At 44.8% G+C, this 26,985-nt stretch overlaps 1 protein-coding gene across 10 annotated transcripts in view; it reads right to left on the minus strand.

Annotated features, from left to right (window-relative positions):
• IKZF4 (IKAROS family zinc finger 4) overlaps positions 1–26,985 on the minus strand; it is a 316,988-nt gene that overhangs the window by 244,094 nt on the left and 45,909 nt on the right. For 9 of the 10 annotated variants that reach the window (XM_078686319.1, XM_078686311.1, XM_078686318.1 and 6 more), the window contains one exon: positions 6,318–6,372. The exons of the other annotated variant lie outside the window; for it this stretch is intronic. In XM_078686319.1, coding sequence (XP_078542445.1) covers positions 6,318–6,357 — 40 coding nt within the window. In that variant the 5' untranslated portion in view covers positions 6,358–6,372. The remainder of the gene's footprint in view (positions 1–6,317; positions 6,373–26,985) is intronic. 10 annotated transcript variants of the gene reach the window in all.

A 26,985-nucleotide genomic window follows, 5' to 3' on the forward strand; every position in this document is an offset into this window, starting at 1 on the left:
GAAAAATAAACAGCAGCTGCCTTGCGAGCGCTTGTTATACATATACCGCTGATGTGAACGGTCATGTGCTCAATATTGAGTTTACGTCAAAAAAGATCTGGGTTTTCATTCGTCTTGGCACATATTCTCGTGCCACGCGACAGTACCTCTAGCAATGTTAGGTTCATGGAGAAGCGTGGCTCAATGGTTAGAGAGGCAGACCCTGAGGCAGAGGTCTGGCCCGGGACCAGGGTTCAATTCCCATCTCGGCGGCTCTTGGACTTAATCTCCCCGGACCTGATAATCTCGCCTCGGTGCCTAGTCTAATCATGGGTCCCACTCTGTGACTCTGGGCAATAGCTTGCTTAATCTCCACAACGGCCCCAGCAGCGCTTGGATGCCTGGCTTCACCGTGGGGGAGCCCAGGAGTGGACATTTGACATGGAAAAGCCAGGAAGGGTTCCATAGCGGTATGAGTGCCGCGCCGGGACGCCCCGTCGCGTGGGCAGCCGTGTGCTTTACAAATACAACACATTTACACATTTACATGACCATGCTTGAGATGCAATCTAGCAATGTTAGGTTCATGGCCACGCTTGAGATGCAAACTGTACAGGTCACTAATGTGCAGTCACGAGACACAGACACTTTACAAACTATTAACACAGGGGGGCGGGGGTGTTTACACCTCTGCGCTCCTCAGTACTTTCATTGCTTCAACTTCTGTTTTATGGCATAACACCACAGAAGTATTTGTAAAGTGAACGTTGACCGGAAGAGTATCTTGGCGCCCAATACCAGATGTTTGTTATCCAAATCAGGAGTATTCAGTTTATCAACCTATGAAAGATGAAAGGATGAGTGGTCCTGTGTTCGACCCTCTGACCATAAGGTCAAACATTTCATCTGCTCAGTGCAGACTTTTTTTGTTTGAACTGGTATGTAATGTATTCTGCTCAGCGGGGAACTGTACTGCTTTGAATCTCTCCCAAGCGTTTCTTTTCGAAACGTCAATAAGTGAACAGAGCTGCGCTTATTAAATTATTTTTATACATTATAATAAATCTTTTTAATTCCATTGTGCAAGTTCTTGGAATGTAGTTAAAATTAATTTCAGTTCAAATTAATTTCAAGCGGCCCCTGGGAATGCTGCAGAAGCTACTGCGAAGAGCCGCAGGTCACTGTTGAAGTAAATGTTTGAATTTACCTAAGTTTTGCGCCTTTGTAATTACGAATATCTTTGTTTTTATAGTCAAAATACCCCTCCACCCTTACTGCCAGTGACATTTTAAAGTTACCAAGTGTAATTTGTCCTAAATAATACTTATCGGTCCATTCCAAACAGTACGTCTCACAAACCTTATTTGGCATTTACTTTACACACCTCTGCACCAGAAAAGCGCTGCACTCTGTTGTACTTGCATTGTTACACCTGCACCTACCTCGCTGTTTCACAACATAATATACGTATTTGTTATGCGCCCTTTCACCCAAGAGGGTATCTTCTCACTGAAAACCGGATGTTTATTGTTCTACAACTTCGAGGGTTCTAATTTTATCTACCTCAAAGGGATGAAAGTCACTGTGCCATTCAGACCTCTCTGCCATGTGCCTTCAAAAAGTGTTTCCTTTTGGACACTTGCCTTTCCTGCTCGGTGCTCTTTCTCCCAGCAGTAGATCAACACACACATTAAAGGCAAAACCTGTTAGCTTTGACAATTGACACCTAAAGAAAGGTAAAGTGATGTTTAGAACGCACTCGTCCTTTACAAAAATGGTTTCAGTTTCCACGTATATCATTCTACTTCTGTACAACGGTTTCTTCCTAACCCAGCATTTCCAGCAAAGTAAACTCTGCTGTTATGTTATGTTATGTTATGTTATGCGTTTTTATTATGCGCACAGATGCTCCAGCCAAGGAGCGTCATGCTAAATGTTAAGAGCAATACCTACACAGGATTAAGGATTTAAGGACATCAGTTATTTGTAATCTGAGGCCCTTTTTAGGTGTCGCCTAAACCTAAAAAGCAAAAGCTTTTTTTTAAATATGTATATATGGAGCTGCCCAGAATTGCCTTTACTTACCATCGGTTGGCTCCCTGACACTCTTGTTTCTTTGCCCTCAGCGCCACCTTTTTGCCCTTTGCTTCCTCCTGGGCTTTGACTCTTCGTCTGTGTCAAGGGCCAAGTACAGCTTCCTGTGTCCTTTCAGTGGCCGAAGGCTCCTGCAGGTACTCTGGTTACTTTTAGACATACATCTTTATTGCGTGCATGTCCAAATGAAGATCTCCTTCATCCTGCCAGTGTTTTTCCATCACCCCTGCCCTCCATTGTTTTCCACCCAACCTTCTCCCGCTTCCTAATAAGTTGACACCGCCCTCCAGACACCCTGCAAAGTATTTTTTTTGTTTAATATATACATGTTTCACAATAGAGAAGGATGCTCTGCAACATGGCTTAAAGAAAAAGGTTTTATGATGTGGTCAACGCTGCCGGGTCACAGCCTTTAAAAAAAATATATATATATTATTACTTTGTCATGTTGCATAGCAGCTTGTGCTGCTTTGCAACATGTTTAAAACAAGCATTTGCAATGCAATAGGTCTCGTATTTGCGAGACTGAGCTATCGGCATTGTAAATGACAATGCCTTTTATTTGTGTTGGTTTTTAAAACATAAATAAAAGGCATGGCCATTTACAATGCCAATAGCTTAAACTCTTGCAAAAGCGAGACCTATTGCATTGTTAATGATTGTTTACGATAGTTTCAGGATTTGAGTATAAATCAGCACACCCTACCTCTTCAAGACTGCTTTTAATATATTTAAGCCACAGTATTCGGAGCACGTTATCAAGGGACATACTCTCTTTTAAAATCAAAAGGCTAACAGTTCATTCTTTATTCATCCAACACTTCAGTGAAAACACGAGTGGGCGCAATGCCAGAATGTCTCTTAAATAGGGCACTCCCAATCTTTCACTAAGAAGACTGTTACTTTGTTTTCTCTATTTGCAGACTATGGACTACAATCCATGTTATTTAACTGTTTAACTGTAAAACTGAGTGCTGAACTATATTGTGTACTTAGGTTTGGGGTGGTTTTCTTCCCCATAGAGAGATGTAGTTGGGTCTTGTCTCTGGTTCTTTGCAGGAAGTTACTGATTGGTTGAGTTTTGGACCAAACAATAAGGAGGTCTGGTTACCAAATATTTCAGTCTCTATGGGGTTTTCTATGCAGTTCTTTCATCTCTATGATACTGCTTTGGTCCTTCTGTTACCGTGAGACTCCCACTATGACGACGGGGAAGATACAAGCATGTGAATCTATGAAAGATACTACTGGAGAACTATAGTGTACAGGAAAGTAACTAGTTTCTTACAACCCGCACTATCACCGCTCCAGTATATTGAACCAAACTTTTTGATGACTCGATGACCATGAACGACAGAAACAATCCATTGCACTTTGGAGCCATATCCAACTGAACCCTCTCTACCCAATGATACAACCGCCTGTCACACTGTCATAAAGTACATCAGACCACCGCAAGATTAAAACTCATGTGAAGGAACAGGAAGATGACTTTCTCAACAAGACTCTCTAAAAAATGGAGTTGAATGTGGAATTACTACCCATGCTTAAAAGCATTCTGAATTGCTCCACTGGGAATTTCAAGGACCCAGTCAAGGGCACAAGTATCTCACTCGTGGTGGAGAAAAAACACAAGCATACTTCAGAAGATCTCAGTTTTGTTTATGTTTCACCCAATTTTGTTGTCTCCTGCATGGCATGAAAAAAGGCATTTATGAAGGTTGTAGAGCAAGGAAGGGTCAAGGCACACAAGTCCTGCACTCATCAATACTAAGTCTAACCAACTGTTTATAAATTTTGAGGGACAGAGAAAATGACTGCCTTTATCAAGATCAAGTATTTCAAGATGGATTACATTGGCTATTGTCAAATGTCATGAAAAAGCCGGGAATCCACTGCGCTCCAAGGTACAAGCGCATTTCACTAGAAGAATGGCAACTTCAATGGCATTATTTGCAGGAGTGTCGCTGCCAGACATTTGCAGAGCAGCAACCTGGAAGAGCGTCCACTCTTTTACTAGCTATTACTGTCTAGATACTGCGTGGAAGGAGGATACGGCAGTGGGACAAGCCATTCTACGGCGTCTATTCCAATAAGGTACCACTTTTTTCTATTCAACTATTTTCTAGGTATACAAATGTGTATATATTCATATGTCTACAAGGGACTAATTTCAAGAATACACAGACCGATGAACAATGTTTATTTTATGCTCGAACTTTAAATGCTGTTATATGTGATTATCCAGTGATGGTGAATGGTGTCAAATGGTTATGACATCACGAAACTTAGGAGCAGAACCAGAGTACAAAGGTTCTATCCTGGAAACGCTATGATTTTTGGGTACAACTTGCTTCTCTGATACAAGCATGTGAATCTATGAAAGATTCGATACTGGAGAAGAAACTAGTTACTTACCTGAACACTATAGTTCTCCAGTATTATCTTTCATAGATTCACATGCGCCCGCCCACCTCCCCGTTTCTCAGGCAGAACCTTTTACCTCTGAGTATATCTATGTCTCTCACTTGGGGTTGGAAATCTGAGGTAGGAGAGTGCTGCTGGGGAGTGTGATGTCAGGGCTTGCTACTGATTGGCTGAGTTTTGGACCAAACAATAAGGAGGTCTAGTTACCAAATATTTCAGTCTCTATGGGGTTTGCTATGCAGTTCTTTCATCTCTATGATACTGCTTTGGTCATTCTGTTACCGTGAGACTCCCACCATGATGACGGGGAAAATACAAGCATGTGAATCTATGGAAGATTCAATACTGGAGAATGTGGGTTCCCTGGGCAGTGTCTTTGGTATGAGGTAAGCCGTAAGCACCTCCGAAATTGCCTCAACAATAACGTAGCATTTTTTTGATGTGTGGTCGGCCTATTGGAGGAGGCGGTGCATGGAAATGGCCGAAGACTAGGTCAATGGAAATCCTCCATTGCTGTATGTCAGACTGGTCTCATTTGTCTTCGGCAGGAATAAGGGTCACGTGGAATGGAGCTCAAGTCTGGCTTCGATGTAGACTTCAGGGCCTTCTCAGTTCTGAGGGGAGCTAAGCAGTTTCTCTGCTTCGAGGCTTGCTTTCTCATCATCAAGGCTCTGTTTCTGGAGCACAAGGAGTCTCTGGCCAAGGGGTTTCAGGAACAGTATGCAGTGTCGACTATTGAGGCCTGCTCAAAGGTGGCTTGGGAGTCAATGCATGGTGTCCTTGGGCTATTCCTTGCGCTGGAACTGCGGCTCAGTGGTGAAGATCAAAACAGGATCCTTGGTATGAGATGTGGGAATTGCAAGGTGTGGTCTTACTCCTGGGTGTGGATTTCACAGAGGATCCTCATAAAAACTGCTCTTCAATGTTGGAGTTATTAGATGTCATCTATTCGGGACTCTGCTCCCAAAGCTCACCGGATTGCCACAAGGCTTGGCGTTTCGCCGACGGAGAATGTTCCTTTGACAGTACGTCCAAACTGTGCACTACATACTGTAATGCACCCCATCCATCCCTTCAGTACTAAATTATCTTTTTGCATCAAAATGCTTTCCACGTTAGAAAGGTGGACTCACCATGGTCCTTCTGAAGGCAGAGGTTACAGATCATATGCTGGTCCAACCAAGGCAACTTGTTACAGTGGGGGCAGAACTTAAAACAGAGTGTTCTCTATAACCTCGCCCCCTACCCCCCCCCCCCCCCAATCAACACAAGTCATACTCATTTAACCTCATCCCAGGATTCTTAGTCCGATTCAGCTCTGAAGCATTCAGTGGCCACAAATGGTCCTTGCATATTTAAGTTGGCATTTTAGTGAACAAGATTACAGCTTCCGTGAAGCAACAAAAGAAGATCACTCCTAGATAGGTCTGAACCTAACAGTGGGAAATAAACAACTTGAGGTGGAGTCTGTGTGCTGATGCGTTATGGTGGTTGGGAAAGGTATCACTTCAAAAGTGAAACAACTTCTTCAAGGTAAAACAACTTGCAATGTTGGCATCCAAAACTAAAATGCTGTACGGTGCACAACATGCAATCTACAGCAGCACATGCTATAAGCCTTTAAATATAAAACATACGTCACAGATCATTGTAATGGGTCATATGCTTGAAAATGGTTAACGGGTGCAGTGCCACATCCATAACAATCCTAGAGAATGGTTCAAACTATAGGAGATAATTTTGCATGTGGCTTTACAAACTATAAATAATTAAATTGTAGGATTTGCATAATTACAAGAGACATTAAAATCATGTACCAGAGATATAGGAGCGTCCATTGCAGTCTTCTATATCCATCTTCGGGGTACGTGGCTGGAAAAGAGAAAACAGAAGGAAGTATTTCCATTGGGCAGTGGATGACCTGGCATACAGCAGGCTCCACCCTCCCATTGCGACTTCTAAACCACAACTCTTAATGATTATTCAGCTTCTGAAGTTTGCACATTTGTTATTGGAAACAAAATGGAAGAAATTATTTAAGTGTGATAAAAAAAACAGAGAAGCCGTATGCTTCTGTTTGCTGATATCCATGGTCCGTTCCTAAGCAATTTATAATAAGATCAACCTTCAGCCTAACACTGGCATTCATTGAAGGAAACAACCTTCTTTTGGACTGCCAAACTGGATTCTACCCTGATTGTGCATGGAAGCCGCATTGGATAACGTTACAGGAGGACGTTAAAACTGTATACGATTCAAGTAGAGTTGTGTCACTTTTGTTACTTGAGCTCCCACATGCTATATTGCTTAGCACCCCACATTTCTACAGAGACTTGACAGCAAAAAAATACAAAGTACTGTTCTACAATGGTTTGCTTCCTTCCTAACAGATCCTTCATCATTTCACTTCTTCCCTTCTCTTTAAGGTTAACGCCCTACAGTTACAGACCATTAAAACTGCATCCCCTCTTTTCTGCTAATCCATTCCGCAAACCTCTCATCTGATATTATTTACCTCTTCAGACTCGCCTGCTACAAACATTCTGATGACCTCCAAATCACAGATTGAAAATCCATCAGACCTTGATTCCTGTTCTCAATACCATCAGACATAGATTCCTCCAAGACGTTGACTAATGGCTGCTAACTAACCACCTCAAACTAAACAGGTTGAAAACAGAAGCATGTTGAAAATGGACCAATTATAAGCTCTTCACCATCTCACCAAACGATATAGATCCATCACCAAACTATCAACAGAAGTGATAAATCTGGAGGCTATTATGGACTCCAACCTCTTGAGTGTGGCACAGGCAAATCAGGTTGCTTAAGTAACTTTCTACATAATATGGGACAGGTGTGGTGCAGTGGCCAGAGCAGCCGATTCCGGGGCGCAGGGATCACAGCTCGATCCCGGGCACCATTTCTGCTCAGCATCATGCAACTCTAGACAATAGCTAATTTAATTTCCTGATGGTCCCCAGCATGTATGGATTATTAATGTAATTCCTATATCAAATTCACCCTTATAATAGGTAATGCTCAAACAGTATAAACTAACACCACCTGAGTGCTTTCCAGTTTTGACTATGCCTACTCTGTATATCTCTGAGCCCCTCATTAACATGACCATATAGGAAATCCACAACACAACTGCCAGACGTCACTCCAATCAACATATCTGGACTTGCGTTTCACAAGCCCTTCAGTCTTTACAAAGACTGACTATCTGTGGCTAGACCCATTGCCTTTAAATCTTTTCACTTCACTGGACCACTCTTCTTTCAACAAAATTTGTACTTACTGCGAAACTATATTGCTACACTCAAGGTTGCCCTCACCTGGGACACTCACTCCCTTCAAATTATCTTCCACTGGCCAAAGCTTTTGCTCAAGCTGGTTGTAGCCAAGATCTGGTACTCAATTTCTACAAGAATAAGACCATCAACAACTATCTCGAATTTTAGAGAGTGGTAAAAGCTTTGCTCTTCTCTTTCATGTTACAATACGGCACAATCTTATAAATTGGTAAGTAACTGCATGTAGGACATAGCCTCACTCTTTCTATAACACTTTATATTAAGTTCAGCTACCAGTTAACTATACCATGATTAAACATGCTTCCAATTCTCACGGACTGCATTCAATAGCATCTGTGCATGTGAAACAAAACCCACATTCTACCAACTATGAACTCAGAAAGGGCACCAATAAGTAGTGGCTTCAACAGTGGTAGAAAGGCTATATAAATTCTACAATACATCCGTGTATGAATAAAACACCACCCCCAGCACAAACAGAAAGGAGTAGGATTTTTGAAATATCGGCAAGCAGATTTGGTGTTGACATTCCCAAGTGTCCAGTTACCTTATGGCATTGGATCAAGGAAAAGACGGACCCTAGAGATACTGATGAAGCAGCGGCACCCACTGTCCAGTGACAAAGGTATGCACACTGAGATCTTATAGAGAGCAGGCATCTGTGATGATGCAAGTACAAAGCCACAGAATGGTACTAATCAATGGGTTCAAAAGAGCAGACTGATGGTGGTGCAACAGTGAAAGCCAATGGAGTGAGACAGTACTAAAGCCTTACATAGGTGTGATTTTCACACTCTATGACAGAGGATATCCGATGTATCAATTTAATCTCAGTCCTGTAATGGCACCCACACAGCACTGCCCCCATCCCAGTCCTAAAGATCACCAATCTGTATATTGCAAGACCAAAATGTACGCACGGCTCTGCTGATGTACCTTTATCTTGACCTGCAATGCCCGGTGCTACTGCAGAAACGAGACCTCCACACTGTGCCTCATACTTAACCTACAGCAGAACTGACCCACAAGTCTGACAAAACATCCACTCACTCACCTGTAGCATCCCCGACAATTTAGTGCTGGGAAACATATACAGCTGTGACACCCACCCCACTATAGGCAATCAGCACTCTCATCTACGTCAATAGCATGGGCTTTGCAAAGCTTTGCCAATGTTTATTAGTCCCAAACAGAAACTCCCCGTTCTCTGGTAATGATATCCACACATAGCTTTACCCATTCACTCAACTCTGGACCTACAACTGACCATAGCTATGCACTACCGGGACCAACACACAACGCTGGAGGAACACCAATCCTAACTTACAGTTTCTCCTGTCAATCCAGTACTGGATCGCATGTGGCTAAGCCAATGGACCAGACTTCTGAGCGACAGTATACCCTTAATGTTCCAGCACTAAGACCGACACATCAGGGGCGCGTCTCCTCCATTAAGGAGGAGGAGCATCTCCCCACTTATTAAAATGCCTCCAGATGAAAAATACCACAGACAAAATTACCACTTTATTTTTCATTGACTCTGCAAACCCCCGAGTCGAGTCTCAGGACAGGTGCGAGCTGCTGCGGACTGGCAGCAGCAGAGAGGAGTGACGGCCTGGGCACTTTAAAGTGCGCATATCTATTTGGCAGGCCATCTTGCGACGGCCAGCCAGACATGCACACTTTAAACCTTGAGACCGAGCAAAAGGCCTGCAGTGTCCTTTGGAGCACTGACAAGTCTGCTTCATCCAATCCTGGTGCTGATCTTATGCTGGTTAACAGCATGAGAGCAGCACCAGGCTCGGTTAGGGGAGTTGGCTGGGTCAAAAGAGAGAAGGAAACAGGGACGGAGCGAGGAAGTGCGGCAAGGTAAGTGAATTTTATTTCATTTAAAAAAAAAAAAACATTGTGTGTATTATGCCTCAAATCACCGATATGCATTACATTACTGTTTTAAAGTTAAACAGTTTAACTTTAAAATGATAATGTAATGCATGTCAATATGAATTTAGCTTATATATTTTTGCGCCCATTTGTCGCCCCACGTAGTCCTCCATAGCTGGAAGCCGCCAGTGCCACACACAGCCATCAATAGGACTAAACACTACTTGTAAAGCTCCATTCAGAGATCCAAGGATGGTCTGCTCTGTCGGAGTGCTCCACTTATATACATGCTCATGCACTGAATTACAATGCAGCCGACTCATCAAAACGTCCTCATGTGACACAGAAGATCTTGGCTGAGGCAGCAGTTCGTCTCCCTCCCCTCTGGGCAAGTCCTGCCTCTGGCACCACAGGCTCCTCAGCTGACATAAGAATCTCACAGTGATGTGCTACTGACGCGAAGATTAAAAAAGACAGAAACCCAGCTTCTAACTACCTGAAGAGGAGCTCTACTAGTACACAAATATATATGTGACATTGAATCTGACATTTATCTACTGTAGCCATATGTATTTCACCAGCACATCAAGAATGCATGAAAGAGGGCTTGAGTATCATCGGGGTGCACAGAAAAGGGTTTGTGTATTAAGTATTTTGCAGTACTGGACATGACATCTGGAGTATTGTGTCAAGCACCAGGGCAGCTTTAGTGCTGTGTGTTCATTTCTAGAGACCATGCTTGTAGTATTTGCCCACTTTTGGAGTCTCCCATTCAAAAGTACGGTAAATACTTGTGACAGAGGACCAAATTAGTGCATTTTTTAAATGAAAAAGTTACAAAGAAAACCCAAGAACTGAACCATACAGAGTAGGGACAAAAGTGACATTCAAAACGACAATTAACAGCACAAAAATCTGCATTCAGCAGTGACTTTTTTAGAACTTGATGTCTTCCTATAGGAAGGGTGTGTGGAGGCACAGGAGTATACAATAATAACAAAACCCCACTAGGGCTAGGGAATCCATTAAAATATATTTACTTGTTTAACGAGGAATGAAAAACTAAACTACATGGACATCATTATTGGAGGTGTACAGAACTCACGGAATTTGACTCAGCGGAATTCCGCAGTGGCATAAAAACTCAGTAAGATTCCGCGGAGTTCCACCAATGGGCGCACCAATGGGCGCAAATAGGCACAACGCATTGCTCGTGCTGTGATATAGCACTAGTAGCACATTCTGTGCTGAAATAAACTACGCAATTAGCACCACAAAGTGTGCCAAAAGCTGAAGCTACTCTAGTTGATTCTACTGCTGCCCGAGTAGATTTTCTCTAGCAGCAGCCTTCTGACCGCGAATGGTCGCAACCGCCTACGTTAGAAAACTCACCGGATGTCTTCCTAGCATCCGGAAATCGCGCTAGTCGACGGCAAATCACGACAGCACTCCCCAACTTACCATTCTGGAGGAGTGCACCAGAAAAAATCCCGCAACGCCACGACTGGCGTAATTTGCCCAGGAGTAACGCGGAGCTGCTAAAATTCAGCCAATTGCGCAGGTAGAATGGAATATTCCACCCAACCCTAATCGTTTTATCGCAAACTGATCATTCAGAGACCTCATTTAACAACCTTAAATATGTAGTTTTGTTTGTAATGAATGTCAGTATTTGGTGAGGGGCATACTTTGTGTACTCGGCACTTCCTCCGAAGTATGCCCTTAATAAATGCAGAATGCATGCTAACTTTTTTGCCTCACACAAGGAAATACATATTTGGATATTTTATGAAATGCATTAAAAAGATCCGATAACCTACTGATGGACTTAAAATCAAAAAGACATTACTGAACAAGTGATGACAAGGTGCAATTCTTGTGGGGTTTACCTTACAAAGTCTATCCCAATCCCCATTTAAGTGCGATACGGGTCACGTCCCCCCCCACCCCCCGGTCTGATATATGGATGGAAATAGTGGCAGTTACATTCCCATTCATGCAGCTCAAAGCTTGCTTAGCCTTATCCCTCTAGGATGTCTCTCTGTAGGCAGAAAAGAGAAACATTGATGCTGATGCTCACCTTAAAAGTAGTAGACGCTGTCGGGCAACAATGTTATTGCTAGCTTTAATAATGTTTTTTTTTATGAGACCTGTTTTCCTCTCGTTAGAACGGCTGGTTGGAAGTGTACATTTACTAGCTCTGCTACGAAATGTAAGGGTTGAGATTCGAAGAAAGCTGGTTTAGGAAGGTCAGGCTCCTCACTCAAGCAGGACTCGGCTGCGTGGGTCTCAGTAACAATGCTGGTCTCCACTTACTTTGGATTTTACCGAGCAGAGGTTTTATCTGCATTTCTCTCAGTCTTAAACTATCACAGAGTACAACAGTCAGCCTGGACGGCTGCCACAAAAAAATTGGAGATTTCCAGAAGCAGCAAAGCAGGCTTAATGTAGGTAAATCCCCGATAAATGTCTATGGCAGGGGTGAAATAGCAGGAGTGAAGCTGGCGGAAAAAGAAGGCACGGCTATTAGGATATAAACAAAACCATTTAACAAGCAAACAAATAACAAAACCTTTACTGATACACTAGTAGAGGTTGGGTCTCAGACCATAAAAAATGGTAATACAATGTAGCAGCGTAGATCCTATACTTACAGAACAGTCTACGTTTTGCAGGAGAAGTCAGGTTGGTAGTGAGAGAAGGAGTGTGACATGCACAGAAAGGACGCATTGGTATCCATGACGACGCGATTCCAAGAGGGAGCCCCGGACGTGCCCCGGACACGGTAAGTGCTTTAAAATTGTTTTATTAAGGGTATTTTGCTTAAATAATGTATGTAGAGGAGAGCGGGAGGGAGGTGCGTAGTGGGGCTACGCGGAGTGCGGGAGTGGGCGTAGCTTCTCGCCCACTCCGCGTAGCTCCGCGGAGCCCCACTACGCCCAGGGTTAATTTATTTACAGGGTAACTGAAAAGAAGACATGGGTGAGTTCATTAGGGTCAATATTGCAAGGGAAACGTAGGCATTAACTCTAGGCATAAAATAAAACATTAGGTATACAAACACAGCATGAAATGCATCAGCATCTCCTGCAGAAAGGAACATTAAGCACCCAGCATTAACATCAGGCATAGGCCTAAATCAGGGGGCAGGAAACACAAAAAGGAATGGCATAGAACATCAGCAATATAGGTTCATGGGACATAAACCACATTAGCATGGGGCAGTACACATCTGCGCATGAAGTGCCACCTATATCCATGGGGGCACTAACCCCGAATCCAAATCATCATGGGCCTACACACTCTAGCATTTCCGTAGGCATACTTTACATACCCGTAGGCCTAAGGGTGAAGCAACCTGACATAAGTATTAGGCCGAATTGCATGGGACAAACTAATAGGCAACAGAGCACATGAGGCGTTGAAACATGCATCGGATGGAAACCTCATGGCGTAACCCTACGGGCATGAAGGGCAATACATACAGTGCATAACATGCGCCCCTAAGCGCCTAAACGTCGTAGGTCAGCCTTTGGATCCCTGTGTCCTAGGACCCTACAATCAAAAATTAAGGGGCCCGCTGAGTTCTGGCCAGTTGGGGGTCCCCGACCGTTGCCACTGCCCAGCGGGGCAGTGGTGTGAAGTCAGTCCTGTGTGGGTGGTGTGAGGGAGTCCATCTTCTGGGGCTCGGTGATGGGAGCACTGTACAAATCCCACCCCTACTTGTTGTTCACAGGGGGGGTGGGCACCGGCAGTGTGCCCCGACTCCAGCCCCCCCACCAGGTAAAAGCAGAGCCCTCAGTCACCGGGCTTCTTCCGCTCTCGTCCTCGGTCTCCTCTGGACGTGCGGGGCTCTCCTCTTCCACGCAGGAGCCCTGCCAGCAGCAGCGCCTCACTTGTAGTTTCTCCAGGCGTCTCACCCTGCCCTCCTGCAGCTTGGGCCCACACAAGGGCTAGCAGCGGTCGCTGTGGAGGGGGAGCACAGCGTTGCCTCCTCCGGTCTTCACCCGGGGCCCCTCCTGGGACCGGGGGCTACCGTCGGCTGGCGCGAGGCTCCAGACGGTCCCTGGGCCTCAGGGCCAATCAGGGCACGGTCCTCGGGACGTGCGGCGCCAGCCGCGTCCCAGCGCAGCTGGCTGTGGGCGCGGCCACGAAGGCCAATGGCGATGCGGCAAGGAAGGGGGGCGCGGCCAATGCCGCGGCCGGCGCCCCCGTCAGGTGACAAAGGCAGTTCTGGCTTCCGAGGCCGGCTCGGGCCTCGCCAATGCCGCAGTGGCCCTCTTCGGCTCCAGGGGCCGCGGCGGCGACACAGGCAGCGGCGGACACTTCCTTCAGCGGCACTAGGGCCGCAGCGGTGAGTTTTGGTGGCAATCTGCGGTGCGGGGTAGGCTCCCGCTGGGGTGTAGACGCGGCACGCTCTTTCTTCTCGCTCCCGGGCTGCGGCGGTGATTCCGGGCAGTTCCGGAGGCGGCGCTAACGCGGGGTGGACACCCGCTTTGATTTAGAGTGGCAGCAGGGCGCAATCACGCGGGGTAAGCACTCGCTAAAGGCTGGGACATGCGGCTAGGCTCCCGCTTCCTCGCTTCTCCTTCTGGCGACCCCCCAGGAGGCGACGGTGATCTGCAACAGCGCGTTCAGAGCAGCGCTTCCAAGGGCACAGTTCTAGGCAAGATAGCGCCTAGAGATCACAGCGCTTCGCATTTAGGGCCCAGCGAATTCTTCAGACTAGCGCTTTAGCAGCCCAGCGCTAGCAGCAGGTGACAGCTCCTCACCTCCTGGGGCGCAGTTACAGGTGCTCCTTAGCATTCAGGTCCAGCGCTCCTCCCTTACAGGCGATAGGGAGCAGTCAGGGCCCCAGGGGTAGCGCTCCTTCTCCCTTCAGGGGCTTTTAGATGTAGCGCTCGTGCGGCGCCAAGTCCCACCAGCCTCAGGGACCTAGGATGGCCCTCCTTCCTCAGGGGGCAAGTGGCAGAGCAGCAGGCACTACTGGGCCAGGTCAGCAGTTAGTGGGAACTCATTAAAACAGGGCGGTAGGTCTTAACCATCCCCCACTGTAGCGTGGCCCTCCTCCTATACAGCAGCCTGAACTCCTGCAGTGGGGCTTCCACTAGCCCTGGGGACAGCAGAGGGGTTTTAGTAAAGTGCAGGGTCCAGCACACGAGCCCAAGTGGCGGTATACCCCGGCAGCAGGTCCCCTCACGTTTCTGTCCCTGCTCTGACTGAGCACATGGTGGCACAGCCCCCTTATTTATATGCCCCTCACCCCACCTACCAGGCAGTGCCAGAGCCTTCTAGAATTCTCTGGGGAACTAGTTCAAACTGGCTCAGGGGGAGGAGTAGAGCACCCTGGGTGCCAGGCTTTCCCGCCAAATGCTGGGATGGCTGGGTACCAAACAACTAGACCGCTAACCCACTGCAGTCAGGTGGCACAACACATAGCCCTGGCATCCATTTTAAATGCAGCATTTCACCAAGGTGCATTTCCACAATGGGGATAAAGTAAGTGCACACACCATAGCGTTACATTTCCACATTAAACAGGGCATCTCATACCACACATGGCCTATACAACTTTCTACCATGGGGGAGACATCCTAAATTAGGGGGGGTGAAAAGCGAAAAATTTTGGGGGGAAATGGGCCAAGTCCAACAAGAGGACACGGAAGATACTGCAGATCACAGGGGACTTCCCTCCCTCCCCCCTCCGGTACTGAGGCCGAGGCCGCAACAGACAAGTAAGGTGCGATCGCCCCCGCAGGACTTTACAAGACAGGTGTATGCGGGGGCAGCGCACGCGAGGGGACAGCAACCAAAAGACAGTACTGCTTGGCACAGGTGAGTCATCAGTGCGTTAAAGGGACATAGCGCTGTGTGCCCACGCAGAGAACTGCGGAAAACGTTGGGCCTCTCTGCTCCCCCACGCAACCTGATGCATTGATGCTGCGAGAGGCACATCTTGAATGAAAAAGCCTGTGTTACACGAGCAACTGCAGCTACCATTAAAAAGCAAGGCCTGCCCCTGGCTAGCAGTAAACGTTTTATATAGTGCACTTCAATGTAAAAGCAGCGAGAGGGAAATAACCTTGTACACCCTCACGACCAGTGAACACTCGAGCTGCCCCTACAGAGCTAGCAGTAAACGTTATATACAGTGCACTTCAACTTTTAAAAAAAAAGCAGCTAACTGGATATAAAACCCTCATGACCAGTGAACACTTGGGGTGTCCCTACAGAGTAGAAGTACGGAGCACCTCTGCAACTAAGGATGGACTGTATAGCTTCAAGAGGGCAGGATGGTGGCTGGTGGAAGCCTGGCGAGGTGAAGGTCTACCAGGAGCAATTAGATACAACCTCTCCTGAACTCCTTTGCCCTTAATACTAAAGAACCGCTAACATCAACTACCAGACGGGTAATATGAAGCAGCTGCAGCCTGCGCTCCGTTACCCCAACGAGAAAGGTTGACCTCCGTTAGTAAATAGCGACTACGAACCACAAATTTTGCATTGGCAGCAGGTGTTTTGTGTTCGGCAATGGGGAGAACAGTTGGGAAACAAGCAAAGCTCACTTTCAAACCCAAGAAGTTGACGCACGCACAGCAAGAAGAACTTGAACACACAGGAATGGACCAACCCCAAGAGGCTGCACAGAATCAGGATGTTGGGGTAAAAGCGCTCCTGCTCGCCATGAGGCACAGTCTCACTTCCATAGAGGCTAAGATGTATTCCATGCCAACCCGCATGGACTCCATAGTGCACAAGCTTGAAAAGCATGATGCGCACATTACAGAGGCGGAGTGCCAGATTTCGGGTGCAGAAGTCACTTCGACCGGCGTACAGATGCCAATGGATACGTTATTGAAAGTGATAGCTGCCAAAAACGAAGATCTGGAAGAGCGCTCTACGCCAATAATAGAGTACTAGGGATACCGGAGAGCGCGAACAATGGGCAGATGGAAGAATTCATTGAGCGATTGCTGGGCACCGTTTTTGGGGCAGACTCCTTCTCCCCTCATATGGTGGTGGAAAAGAAACATCAATCGCTGGGTCCTCGACCGCCCCCAGGAACACCGCCGCATCCAACTATTGCAATACTTTTGAATCACCGCGATCAAGATGCTGCATTGAGACTAGCTAGAGAGAAGCGGCAACTCCATTTCGAAAGGAATTAATTCACAGTGTACCCAGACTTTACAACCGCCATGCAAGAAGCTATGAGACAATGCAACCCGGCAAAGAGGAAGTTGAGACAAGCGCAAATAGATTATGCCCTAATGTACCCGGCACACCTCAGAGTTATGCATCAAGGCAAGCAGCACTTCTTCGTAAACATGCAACAAGTGGGCAAATTCCTGAAGCGCGCCCTGCAAAAGGATTTGCACCCTAGATCTCTGGACCCTCCTTCGAGAGTAGCATCCCCTTCATCATAATGAGTGTAACCTGTGGGAGACGAGTGTGATGTAAGAAAACTGCTCCATGCCCACTAAGTATTATAGCACAGTGAATAGATCTGAATCAGCTGCATCCAGGTAACTGATTAAAGTCGACAATGTTGGTTATGGAAACCAAGGCCGCTACTGGACACATCAAGCAGAAAAATGAAATACTGGGACTTGCTTACAAAATCAGAACCAGGCACCCTTCCCACCTCCCCCCCACCCACTCAATAGACTGCCTACCAGCTAGGGGGAAGGGAGTTACTGTGTTAGCCTCATGCACATCTCAAAGGGAGATCCGCCCCGGTTTGAAATGATATTTGAATCTACAGTTTGGGGATATTTGAGAAGGGGTTGGAATAGTGATTTCAGCACAGTTGGGATGCCATTGTGGAAGGGGGGGAATGGGATGGAGTTTGGGATTTGGTACAATGCAGTCAAAACGGTGTACTGGAACACTACTACATACATCCATAAATGCAGGCAGGGGTACGACTTGATCCTTTTTCCAAATAATCCCCTCAATATTATCATGACACACTGTAAAACGGCACAGGGAATACAGCTGATAACCTGGAATGTCCGAGGGCTGGAGGATCTATGCGAATGCAGACAGATATTAGCATATTCAGACAGTCATCGTGTCCAAATTGCAATGTTGCAGGAGATCCACCCCGCCCTTCATGGGTAAATGGGCGGAACACCGAGCTCTCTCATTGATTGATTGATTGATTGTGGGTTTTTAAAGCGCTAGAATCGACTCCCGAAGGAGTATCTCTGCGCTGTAGACCGCTGGGGAACCCGTGCTAGCTTTCCCTGCGAGATGGTCCCTACTGGGTACCTCCAAGGTGAAACCAGGCATCCCCGGCGTATGTGGGGGGCCGTTGTGGAGATGAGGCAAGCTAATACCCAGAGTTGCCGAGTGTGATCCCTAGTTAGAGTAGGCACCGAGGCGAGAATTATCGAGTCCGTTGACCCTGATCCAAGACCCTGCCGCATTGGGAATTGAACCCTGGTCCCGGGCCGTCCTCTGCTCCCAGGTCTGCCGCCTCTAACCAGTGAGCCACACCACACCACCACTATTGTATTCTACATATTCCAGGGGGACAGCAATTCTGCTTAAGAAGCACACTCCGTACGTTCCAATGGGAGCTGCTCAGGACCAGCAAGGCAGATATTCTGTAATGTGGGTGAGGCTGGGTTCCACATCAGTCACACTGGTGAGTTGTTACGACCCTAACTCAGACGTCCCCGAATTTCACACTACACTTTGGGGGAAGATACTTGAGATAGGATCTACACACCTGATCTGGGGAGGGGATTTCAACACAACACTGAATCCATTATGGGATAGGTTCAACCTCCTTCCACATCATTATATCAAAACGCATAAACTATTGCAAGGCATAATTACCGAAAATGGCCTCATAGATGCCTGGAGACACTTACACCCCGCGGCAAAGGTGGGTATGCACCACTCTGCAATCCATTCGTCCTGATCCAGGCTAGACTATTGGGTGGTCTCTAGGGGTGTGGGACCCTGGATCACCAGGGTAGATCACCTGGCGAGAACATATTCAGATCGGTTCATTTAACACTGTCCCAGAGATCAGCACATCCCATAGGAATTGGAGGCGTATGCCATTGACGCTGTTAGACACAGCGTTCCCTACAGAATTAGGTCAAGGGATTACTGTTTTTCCAGCGCAACATTGGTAGGGTTACACAAATTGCCACCGTTTGGGAGGCCTTCAAGGTCACAATTAGAGGATTCTACATAGCTAAAGGGTCTGGAATACTTCGAGATATTTGCAAGACACTGCAAACGCTAGAAGTAGAGCTGAAACTATTAGATATCACAATGTCCAAACTACCCCTACATCAAGTCAGTACGCTGCACATGGGCAATAGGAAAGGGAGAGGGGATCTGAGCTGACAGATAAACAGTAGGAGTATTATTGTACACAAATGGGACAGATATCTGCTAGTAGTCATTTGCGTATAATTCACTTCAAGTTTCTCCATTGCACTTATTACACGCCGGCTAAGATGCATACATTTTGAGTCAGCGACAATGATAGACGTGGAGCTGAGGTGGCACACTTTTTACACCTCGCCTGGGGCTGTAACAGAATAAATCAATATTGGCAACAGGATTTTACAGCATTGGCACAAATGACAACAATGTCGCTACCAGCATCCCCACAATTAGCCTTGCTAAGATACACTGAACAGACAGATGTGGCTTATAGGAGGTACGTCGTACTGGGGCTCCCTCTAGCTAAGTGTAGAGTAGCCAGCAGATGGGAACGGGGAAGGGCCCCCAAGTTCAGAGAATGGCTCCGCGATAGGATATTCTGGCAGGAAAAACACTGATATACGCGGAACTGCTTCCACCCACAACCCATCCGAAGGACATATGGAACCCAGTGAAAGTGTATTTACTAATTCATCCACTAGAGGTTCCTAGTAACCTAACACCACAATGAATGAATACGTCACGCTCACCAAACGGCATTAATCCGTGGAAGAAATGATATACCATTTACTCTGGAACCAGAGGGACATCCAGGACAAGGACACTACATTTAGACACACAGGAATGTACCCAAGAAGTGAAGGTGAGATGGGATGAGGGGAAAGAGATGTGACTATTTGTTATAACTTGGTAATTATGTCTGTACGAGTAATCTAGTATGAAGCCTGTGTTTTTATCTTTGTTGAGGATTATAGAGAAGGACTGATGTTTGTAATTATTAATTTCTGCTCTTTCAGTGGGTACTTTGTCATACTCAAGCAAACCTTAATTGGTCAGTGGCACAACTAAGAACTTTCAAAACATTTAGATGCAAACTGCATAAAGTTAGCTTGTAATAAGAACGCATTGTTGTGCAATGCCTCGATTGAATGTAGATATGAAATACTACACTCACATTGCATAAAATGTGTCTTGGAAAATCCCATCGCAAACAACTAGCAAAAGTACACTTACACCGCAAGTCTAAGAAGTAAAAGTAACAAGCGTAGATTACATATTTTTATAGTGCTAGGCACAGAAGGGCTTGAAGCATGTCCTTGATAGAAAGGCCAGTGCACATTTAAGGAAACCCATGGAACAACCATTATTGCAGGATCTCTTTGGTAAAAACAGATGTGAAAAACTAGTAGGAAGCCACAAAAATGCAGGTCCTGGGCACATATAAATAGATAGGCAAGGAACTGCACAACATATATAACACAGAGGGGTTGCCAACAAATTAGTCTGCAGTACTAATGTGGTTACTATCCGCAAATTTAATCATATAAAGGTGCAAAGAATAAGTGAAAATTTGATTTTGGGAACCCGTGGCAAGGATTACATTTTGAAAAGCTCCACAATACAAGGTCACTTCCAGGTGACTGCAAGTCAAAATGTATCCTGCAGCGATGATTTGCTTAAATTGCTTTGCTTGAATCAGTATAGGCGCATAAGCAAATGTAGGATTTTTGAAAGCAGAATTGGCAGAGGACCAAAGTGCCTGAAAAGGCACTGCACAAAAGAAAGTCTATGTGGAGTTACTTACCATTGTATAGAAGTGAATGGATGTGTTCTCGATCAATGCCTTAAATACATTACATAAAGACAGATCATGAAGGGAAATTTCCCTGAAATAAGAGCAGATACAGATTAAGCCAATAAGCTTGGTTGGAAAACTCAAACCATCAAATAAATGTGACTTCTTTGGAGCCTAGATAAATAACGGGTAATGTTCAGAGCCAGCATGAATCAGTGCAAGAACTGCTGGCGTTGGCGGACTTCAGGAGGTTGATTACCCATTTCTATGCAGCATTAGTCAAGGATAGGGAGGGACTACTTACAGGGCCCAGGAGTGATGGGGAGTGACTGCCCAGAGGACCTTACATCTACAGATTGGCAAAAAGGCCTGTGAACAAGTTAAACAGGTGTCTCTAAATGCGCATTTTAAGAGCATACACTTCCACTATTTCTATAAGACATACAAAGTCTCACCAAGATCTATCATGTGATGTCTACGGCATATAAACGCTGCAGGCAAATAGCTGCCGACTTCCTCTATATTGCATACAAAAATAATTGCCAACTTCACCTTACTTTACGCCTCCCAATTGAGGAAAACAAACCAGAGTTACTATATGGTCTGTTTGGTATATTTACTTGATACCTTTTTACTTTTTATTTCATTAAATTCAAATAGTATAGGTATAAAAAAGACACTAAAATACATTCAACAATTTTGACATCAATTCTCAAAACAAATACTAACATTCCACATTACATGTCTACATGCCACATAAATCGACATTACATATATAAACACCGTATTGATTTTGATCAACAATTAAATCCACAAACAATAATCTCTAACTATACAAAGGAGAAAGTGAACATTTAGAAACTGTTATTCAACAGGCAGCAAATCGATGCATTACAATTAATCAAAGTCATTAAATGTACTGCAAATTAATGCATTCCTGATTCAAAGGCCGACGCGTTTCAAACCCATTCCTGACACTGTATGGGTTCTCATCAGGGCTCGGTCACTTTTATTTATCTACAGGATATATGTAAAAACACAAAAGAAATTCTGTTTTAGTAATTGTTTTTTTTTTTGGCAACCACCTCACCACCATTCGCAAATGGCAAAAAAGCTGTACCTGAATTCCAGCTTGTAGCCAGACGTCCGCTTTACTATTCACTTTCTAGCTCATATGTTTCTTTACCTAAAATTGTAAATTATCGTTGTCAGGAAATTTTATTTTAGAGCTCGGGAACTCGTATACAAGAGCATTGCTACACAGCCTACCTTTTCTGATCTTTATCTTCGTGTTTGCACCCTTATCGTTTTTGTGTTTCTTGATATATTCAACTACTGCAAACAAATGGAAACATTTGAGTTTTAATATACGTTTTCCATTTTGTTTAATTGTCTAGTTATCCTCTTGTGGAGGCAAATTTAAACACATACCTTATCTCCATTTAGCGCCTTCATGCGCAGGGTGCTGCACATCTCGGTTTTTTGGTTTATGCAATTGAAGGGATAGTGCTACGTGTTCCTGCAAGTTATTCAAAAAGAAAGGGTGGAGAGAAAATTCTGTCACCCATGTGTACTGATTTTGGATGTGTATTTCACATTGTTTTCAATCGGTTAGGCATACCTCCGTTCCTTGATAGCGCGATCCCGCGCTATGCAGTCAGTGCGTCTTATTCTACTTAGCTGCTGCGCTATTCTCCTCCATCGCTAGTCTCCTGTGATTACACAGGCAAAAAATAAGTATCTGATACGTATAACTTAATATCTATTCACATAAGTGTATCGTGCGTCTTACCTCCTTCTCGTACGTACCGAGTATGGATACGCTTAGTCCTTTGACATTGCGGCCATCTTGTAGTGTGTTATTTAAGTGTTTTTGTTCCTTTCAGAAAATGGGGGCCATCTTGGAACGGGCTATTTGGAAACTTTTAAGTTAGTTAATATATTGTATTATTTAAGCCCGCCATTAATGTAACATTTGTACATATTTACACATTCTTGTTGAAGGCCCCATCCTAAAAGGTTTTTAACCATCATTTTTCACTTATAAGTGCGCAAATACCTATCTTCAACAGTTTATTTTTCGACAAGCAAAAAAATTGATCATAGTCGAGAAACCTCAGACAATGTATTCAGTCCAGTTAAAGCGCTATTAAATTTTAGAATCAGATATGCTTCCTTATGCAGAAGTAACTTTTCTGTGTCAAAAGAACATTTATACTGATTTACAGTGTACAAAACTGACCATCTAAAATCTGTCTCCCCATGTTGTTTATCAATGAAGTGTTCAACCATAGGGGCTGATATCACCTTAGTGATATCAGCCACTATGGTTGAACACTTCATTGACTGCATAGCGCGGGATCGCGCTATCAAGGAACAGAGGTGTGCCTAACCGATTGAAAACAATGTGAAATACACATCCAAAATGAGTACACATGGGTGACAGAATTTTCTCTCCACCCTTTCTTTTTGAATAACTTGCAGGAACACGTAGGACTATCCCTTCAATTGCATAAACCAAAAAACCGAGACGTGCAGCACCCTGCGAATGAAGGCGCTAAATGGAGATAAGGTATGCGTTTAAAGTTGCCTCCACAAGAGGATAACTAGACAATTAAACGAAATGGAAAACGTATATTAAAACTCCAATGTTTCCATTTGTTTGCAGTAGTTGAATATATCACGAAACACAAAAACGATAAGGGTGCAAACACGAAGATAAAGATCAGAAAAGGTAGGCTGTGTAGCAATGCTCTTGTATACGAGTTCCCGAGCTCTAAAATAAAAATTCCTGACAACGATAATTTGCAATTTTAGGTAAAGAAACATATGAGCTAGAAAGTGAATAGTAATGCGGACGTCTGGCTACAAGCTGGAATTCAGGTACAGCTTTTTTGCCATTTGCGAATGGTGGTGAGGTGGTTGCCAAAAAAAAAAAACAATTACTAAAATAGAATGTCTTTTGTGTTTTTACATATATCCTGTAGATAAATAAAAGTGACAGAGCCCTGATGAGAACCAATACAGTGTCAGGAATGGGTTTGAAACGCGTCGGCCTTTGAATCAGGAATGCATTAATTTGCAATACATTTAATGACTTTGATTAATTGTAATGCATCGATTTGCTGCCTGTTGAATAACAGTTTCTAAATGTTCACTTTGTCCTTTGTTTAGTTAGAGATTATTGTTTGTGGATTTAATTGTTGATCAAAATCAATACGGTGTTTATATATGTAATGTCGATTTATGTGGCATGTAGACATGTAATGTGGAATGTTAGTATTTGTTTTGAGAATTGATGTCAAAATTGTTGAATGTATTTTATTGTCTTTTTTATACCTATACTATTTGAATTTAATGAAATAAAAAGTAAAAAGGTATCAAGTAAATATACCAAACAGACCATATAGTAACTCTGGTTTGTTTTCCTCAATTGGGAGGCGTAAAGTAAGGTGAAGTTGGCAATTATTTTTGTATGCAATTTATTGATGGTCCTGCCGACTTCATGGCCAAGGACCTAACTCCTTAGTGTAAGAGACTTCCTCTATATGACATGGGGATGTACGCATATTGTGGGCTACTGGGGAGACACAATACAGTCCCTGGCCCAGTTCAAGGGGCTGGTGTTGGAGTGCTGATTAAACTATGCCTACTTGGCAGTGTCCCAGAGCGGTCGCAGCGGAAAATGAAGGCTAGGATGATAGCATGTGGGGTGGTCCTGGTGAGATGCTGGATTGCCATATACTGCATGGAACGTCAAGCCTTCATTGGTGAGAGCAATAGAAGAAAAATATAGTGGAATGGGCTGTCACTGACAAACAGAATATTAAGCTTATTAGGAAAGATGAGGCAGAGTAGACGACTTGGTAACTTGGGGGGAAATTATTACTAAGACTCCCCTGATGGCAGGCCCATGTGAACTGAGGGGGAGAAGTGGTGGGAACGGCTGAGTAAAGGCGGGGAGATGGGACAGACCCCAGTAGTATTTGTGGTTTACAATGGAAGGTAAGAGCAGCGTTGATTCTATGGTGGGACCTGCTTTCAGCCCCTGCCTGTGTCCAGCCTGCAGCACTTCAAGGCCCAGCGGTGTTAGCAGCAGGAGCCTCATGCGTTATCAGAAATCGCCTGGAGGCGCTATATAACAGAGCGCGGGAGGAGCTTGCATCCCCAGCCTGTGTCCAGCCTGCAGCACTTCAAGTCCCAGCGGTGTTAGCTGCAGGAGCCACGTTTATCATCAGAAAGCGCCTGGAGGCGCTATAAAACTCAGCGCGGGACACAAGCAGTCGCGGCTGGGCAAAGCCCGGGCCCGTATGTACATTGGGGCTTGGAAATCGAACCAAGCTAATTAGGACCAGCCAGTTTGGGGAAAAGAAAATTATGTGAAGGAGGGTTGGGGGATGCAAAATTAGAGGAAAGTAAAAAGGGGAAAAAGGAAACGTCCTGGTCACAATGATGCCGAGGGTGGTGTTATGGATAGGATAGACAGTTTACTATCCAAATGTGAGGGTTATTAGATTCCACACACCCCGATCAAGCACCCAGGGACAACATGCAACAGATCCCGAGTAGTAAACCACTCAAAGGGCGGGTACCCGACAGGTTTACAAAGTCAGCTAAAAGGCCACTAATACCAGATCCCCAGAATGTACCAGAAAAATCTATAATGGCAGAGGGACCCCCTGAATGCCAGACAGACAATCACAAAGCTCTCGCTACTTTCTCATGTAGTAACAGATTCTCAATCCTGGCTGGACAAATTGATATGCCAGCAATTTCCTCACATAATTCCTCACAGACTCTGGAACTCGCTCCCGCTAACCATACGAATGGCACATTCCCTGCTTCAGTTTAGGAAACTGGTGAAGACATGGCTGTTTAACCAGTAAGCACTCTCTTGCCTCTACGCTTTATCACCCAGAGACTCGTCATAGTAATCTTAGCGCCAAGACGCCTACGGGCAAACGCACGCGCTCTACAAGTTGTATTAATAAATAAATAAATAATAAATAATGGGACTGAGGAAAACCTCACGGGCATGGGAAATGTAGTGAGTAGCATCTCTGACAGCTATGGGGGTATGGGTGACCAAAACGGAACCAGTAAAGATAACAGAGGCTGCTGTTAACTACATACATCTGGAAAGACCCATAGATGATCATGTTCATCAAATAGTCTAGCAAGCTGGTAACATTGATGAATGAAATCAGAGCCCTCAGAGTTTCAGTTAGTATACTTAGTGATACCTAAGCAAGGTGCATTTAGCTGTGGATTTAATCAAATTGTCGATGGGATCTCATTTGAGTCAAAAGTCCCCATCACAAACAGCTATGGGTGCTAGTAACTGTCTAATGGTACAATGTGTGGCCAAGACATTCCCAAGATCAAGCACAAGTGGTTCTTCCAGGCCCCTAAATATGGGTATTCCTAGTAAAAATCACCTGCACCTTGGGAGGAAAGACAATTGGATGCCTACCCTCAGACCCACGTTGCCACTTGCCAGGCTACTGTACCAATCTCTTATACCAAGGTCAATAGAGACATTGGCCAGAGAGTGGTAGAAAGAGGGAGTAACACGTTAAGGACATCAAATAAGGTGTACATGATTAATGTCCCCAAACTTTCAAGTACATCCTACTATCCAGTCTGGATCCGGTAGCTCTTATTATGCCGGATCCAAATCTGCTTTGGTGAAATATGCTGAATTTGTACTGGTTCAATTTGCTGACACTGGGACACATTCAGCAGACCCACACTTTGCCTGTTATGTGGCCCGAGCAGTGAGTGTCCTTTTTAAAAAACCTTAGAATCACGAAAAAATGGGGGGGGGGGGACAATGAGGTTTTACTCTTAAGCTTTACAGTTGTTATGCAGCTCCTTGATGCAGGTTTATACTTCACTGGGCTTAACTGGTCACCTGCGGGTACAAGGATCTTTGCAGCAAATGGAGTAACCCACTGAGCTGTTTTGCATAAAACAAAAGTTTTTGATTTGCATTGGTTCATGTTGTGCTTTGCGGCAAGCATAATAACCCGGTAGGCTATCTTATGATGAGTCACACCTATGACAAAATTGCATACAGAGTTCTCTTACTGTTCTTGCACCTTGGTATTCACTGAGTACTCAAAAAATCTTTGCAGCTGATGCTTTAACCCGTAATATATTATAAAACCCATTCTGAGCCAATTTAAGTAACTCAAAATATATTTACTATCACATTTGTCCTTGGTGCAAATTTATTTGCGCCAGTTTAAAAATAAAATGTGTAAATTGACTGTCGGACTCTGCACCTAATGA

This window comes from Lissotriton helveticus, chromosome 1_1, assembly GCF_964261635.1.
Source record: "Lissotriton helveticus chromosome 1_1, aLisHel1.1, whole genome shotgun sequence".
NCBI lineage: Eukaryota > Metazoa > Chordata > Amphibia > Caudata > Salamandridae > Lissotriton > Lissotriton helveticus.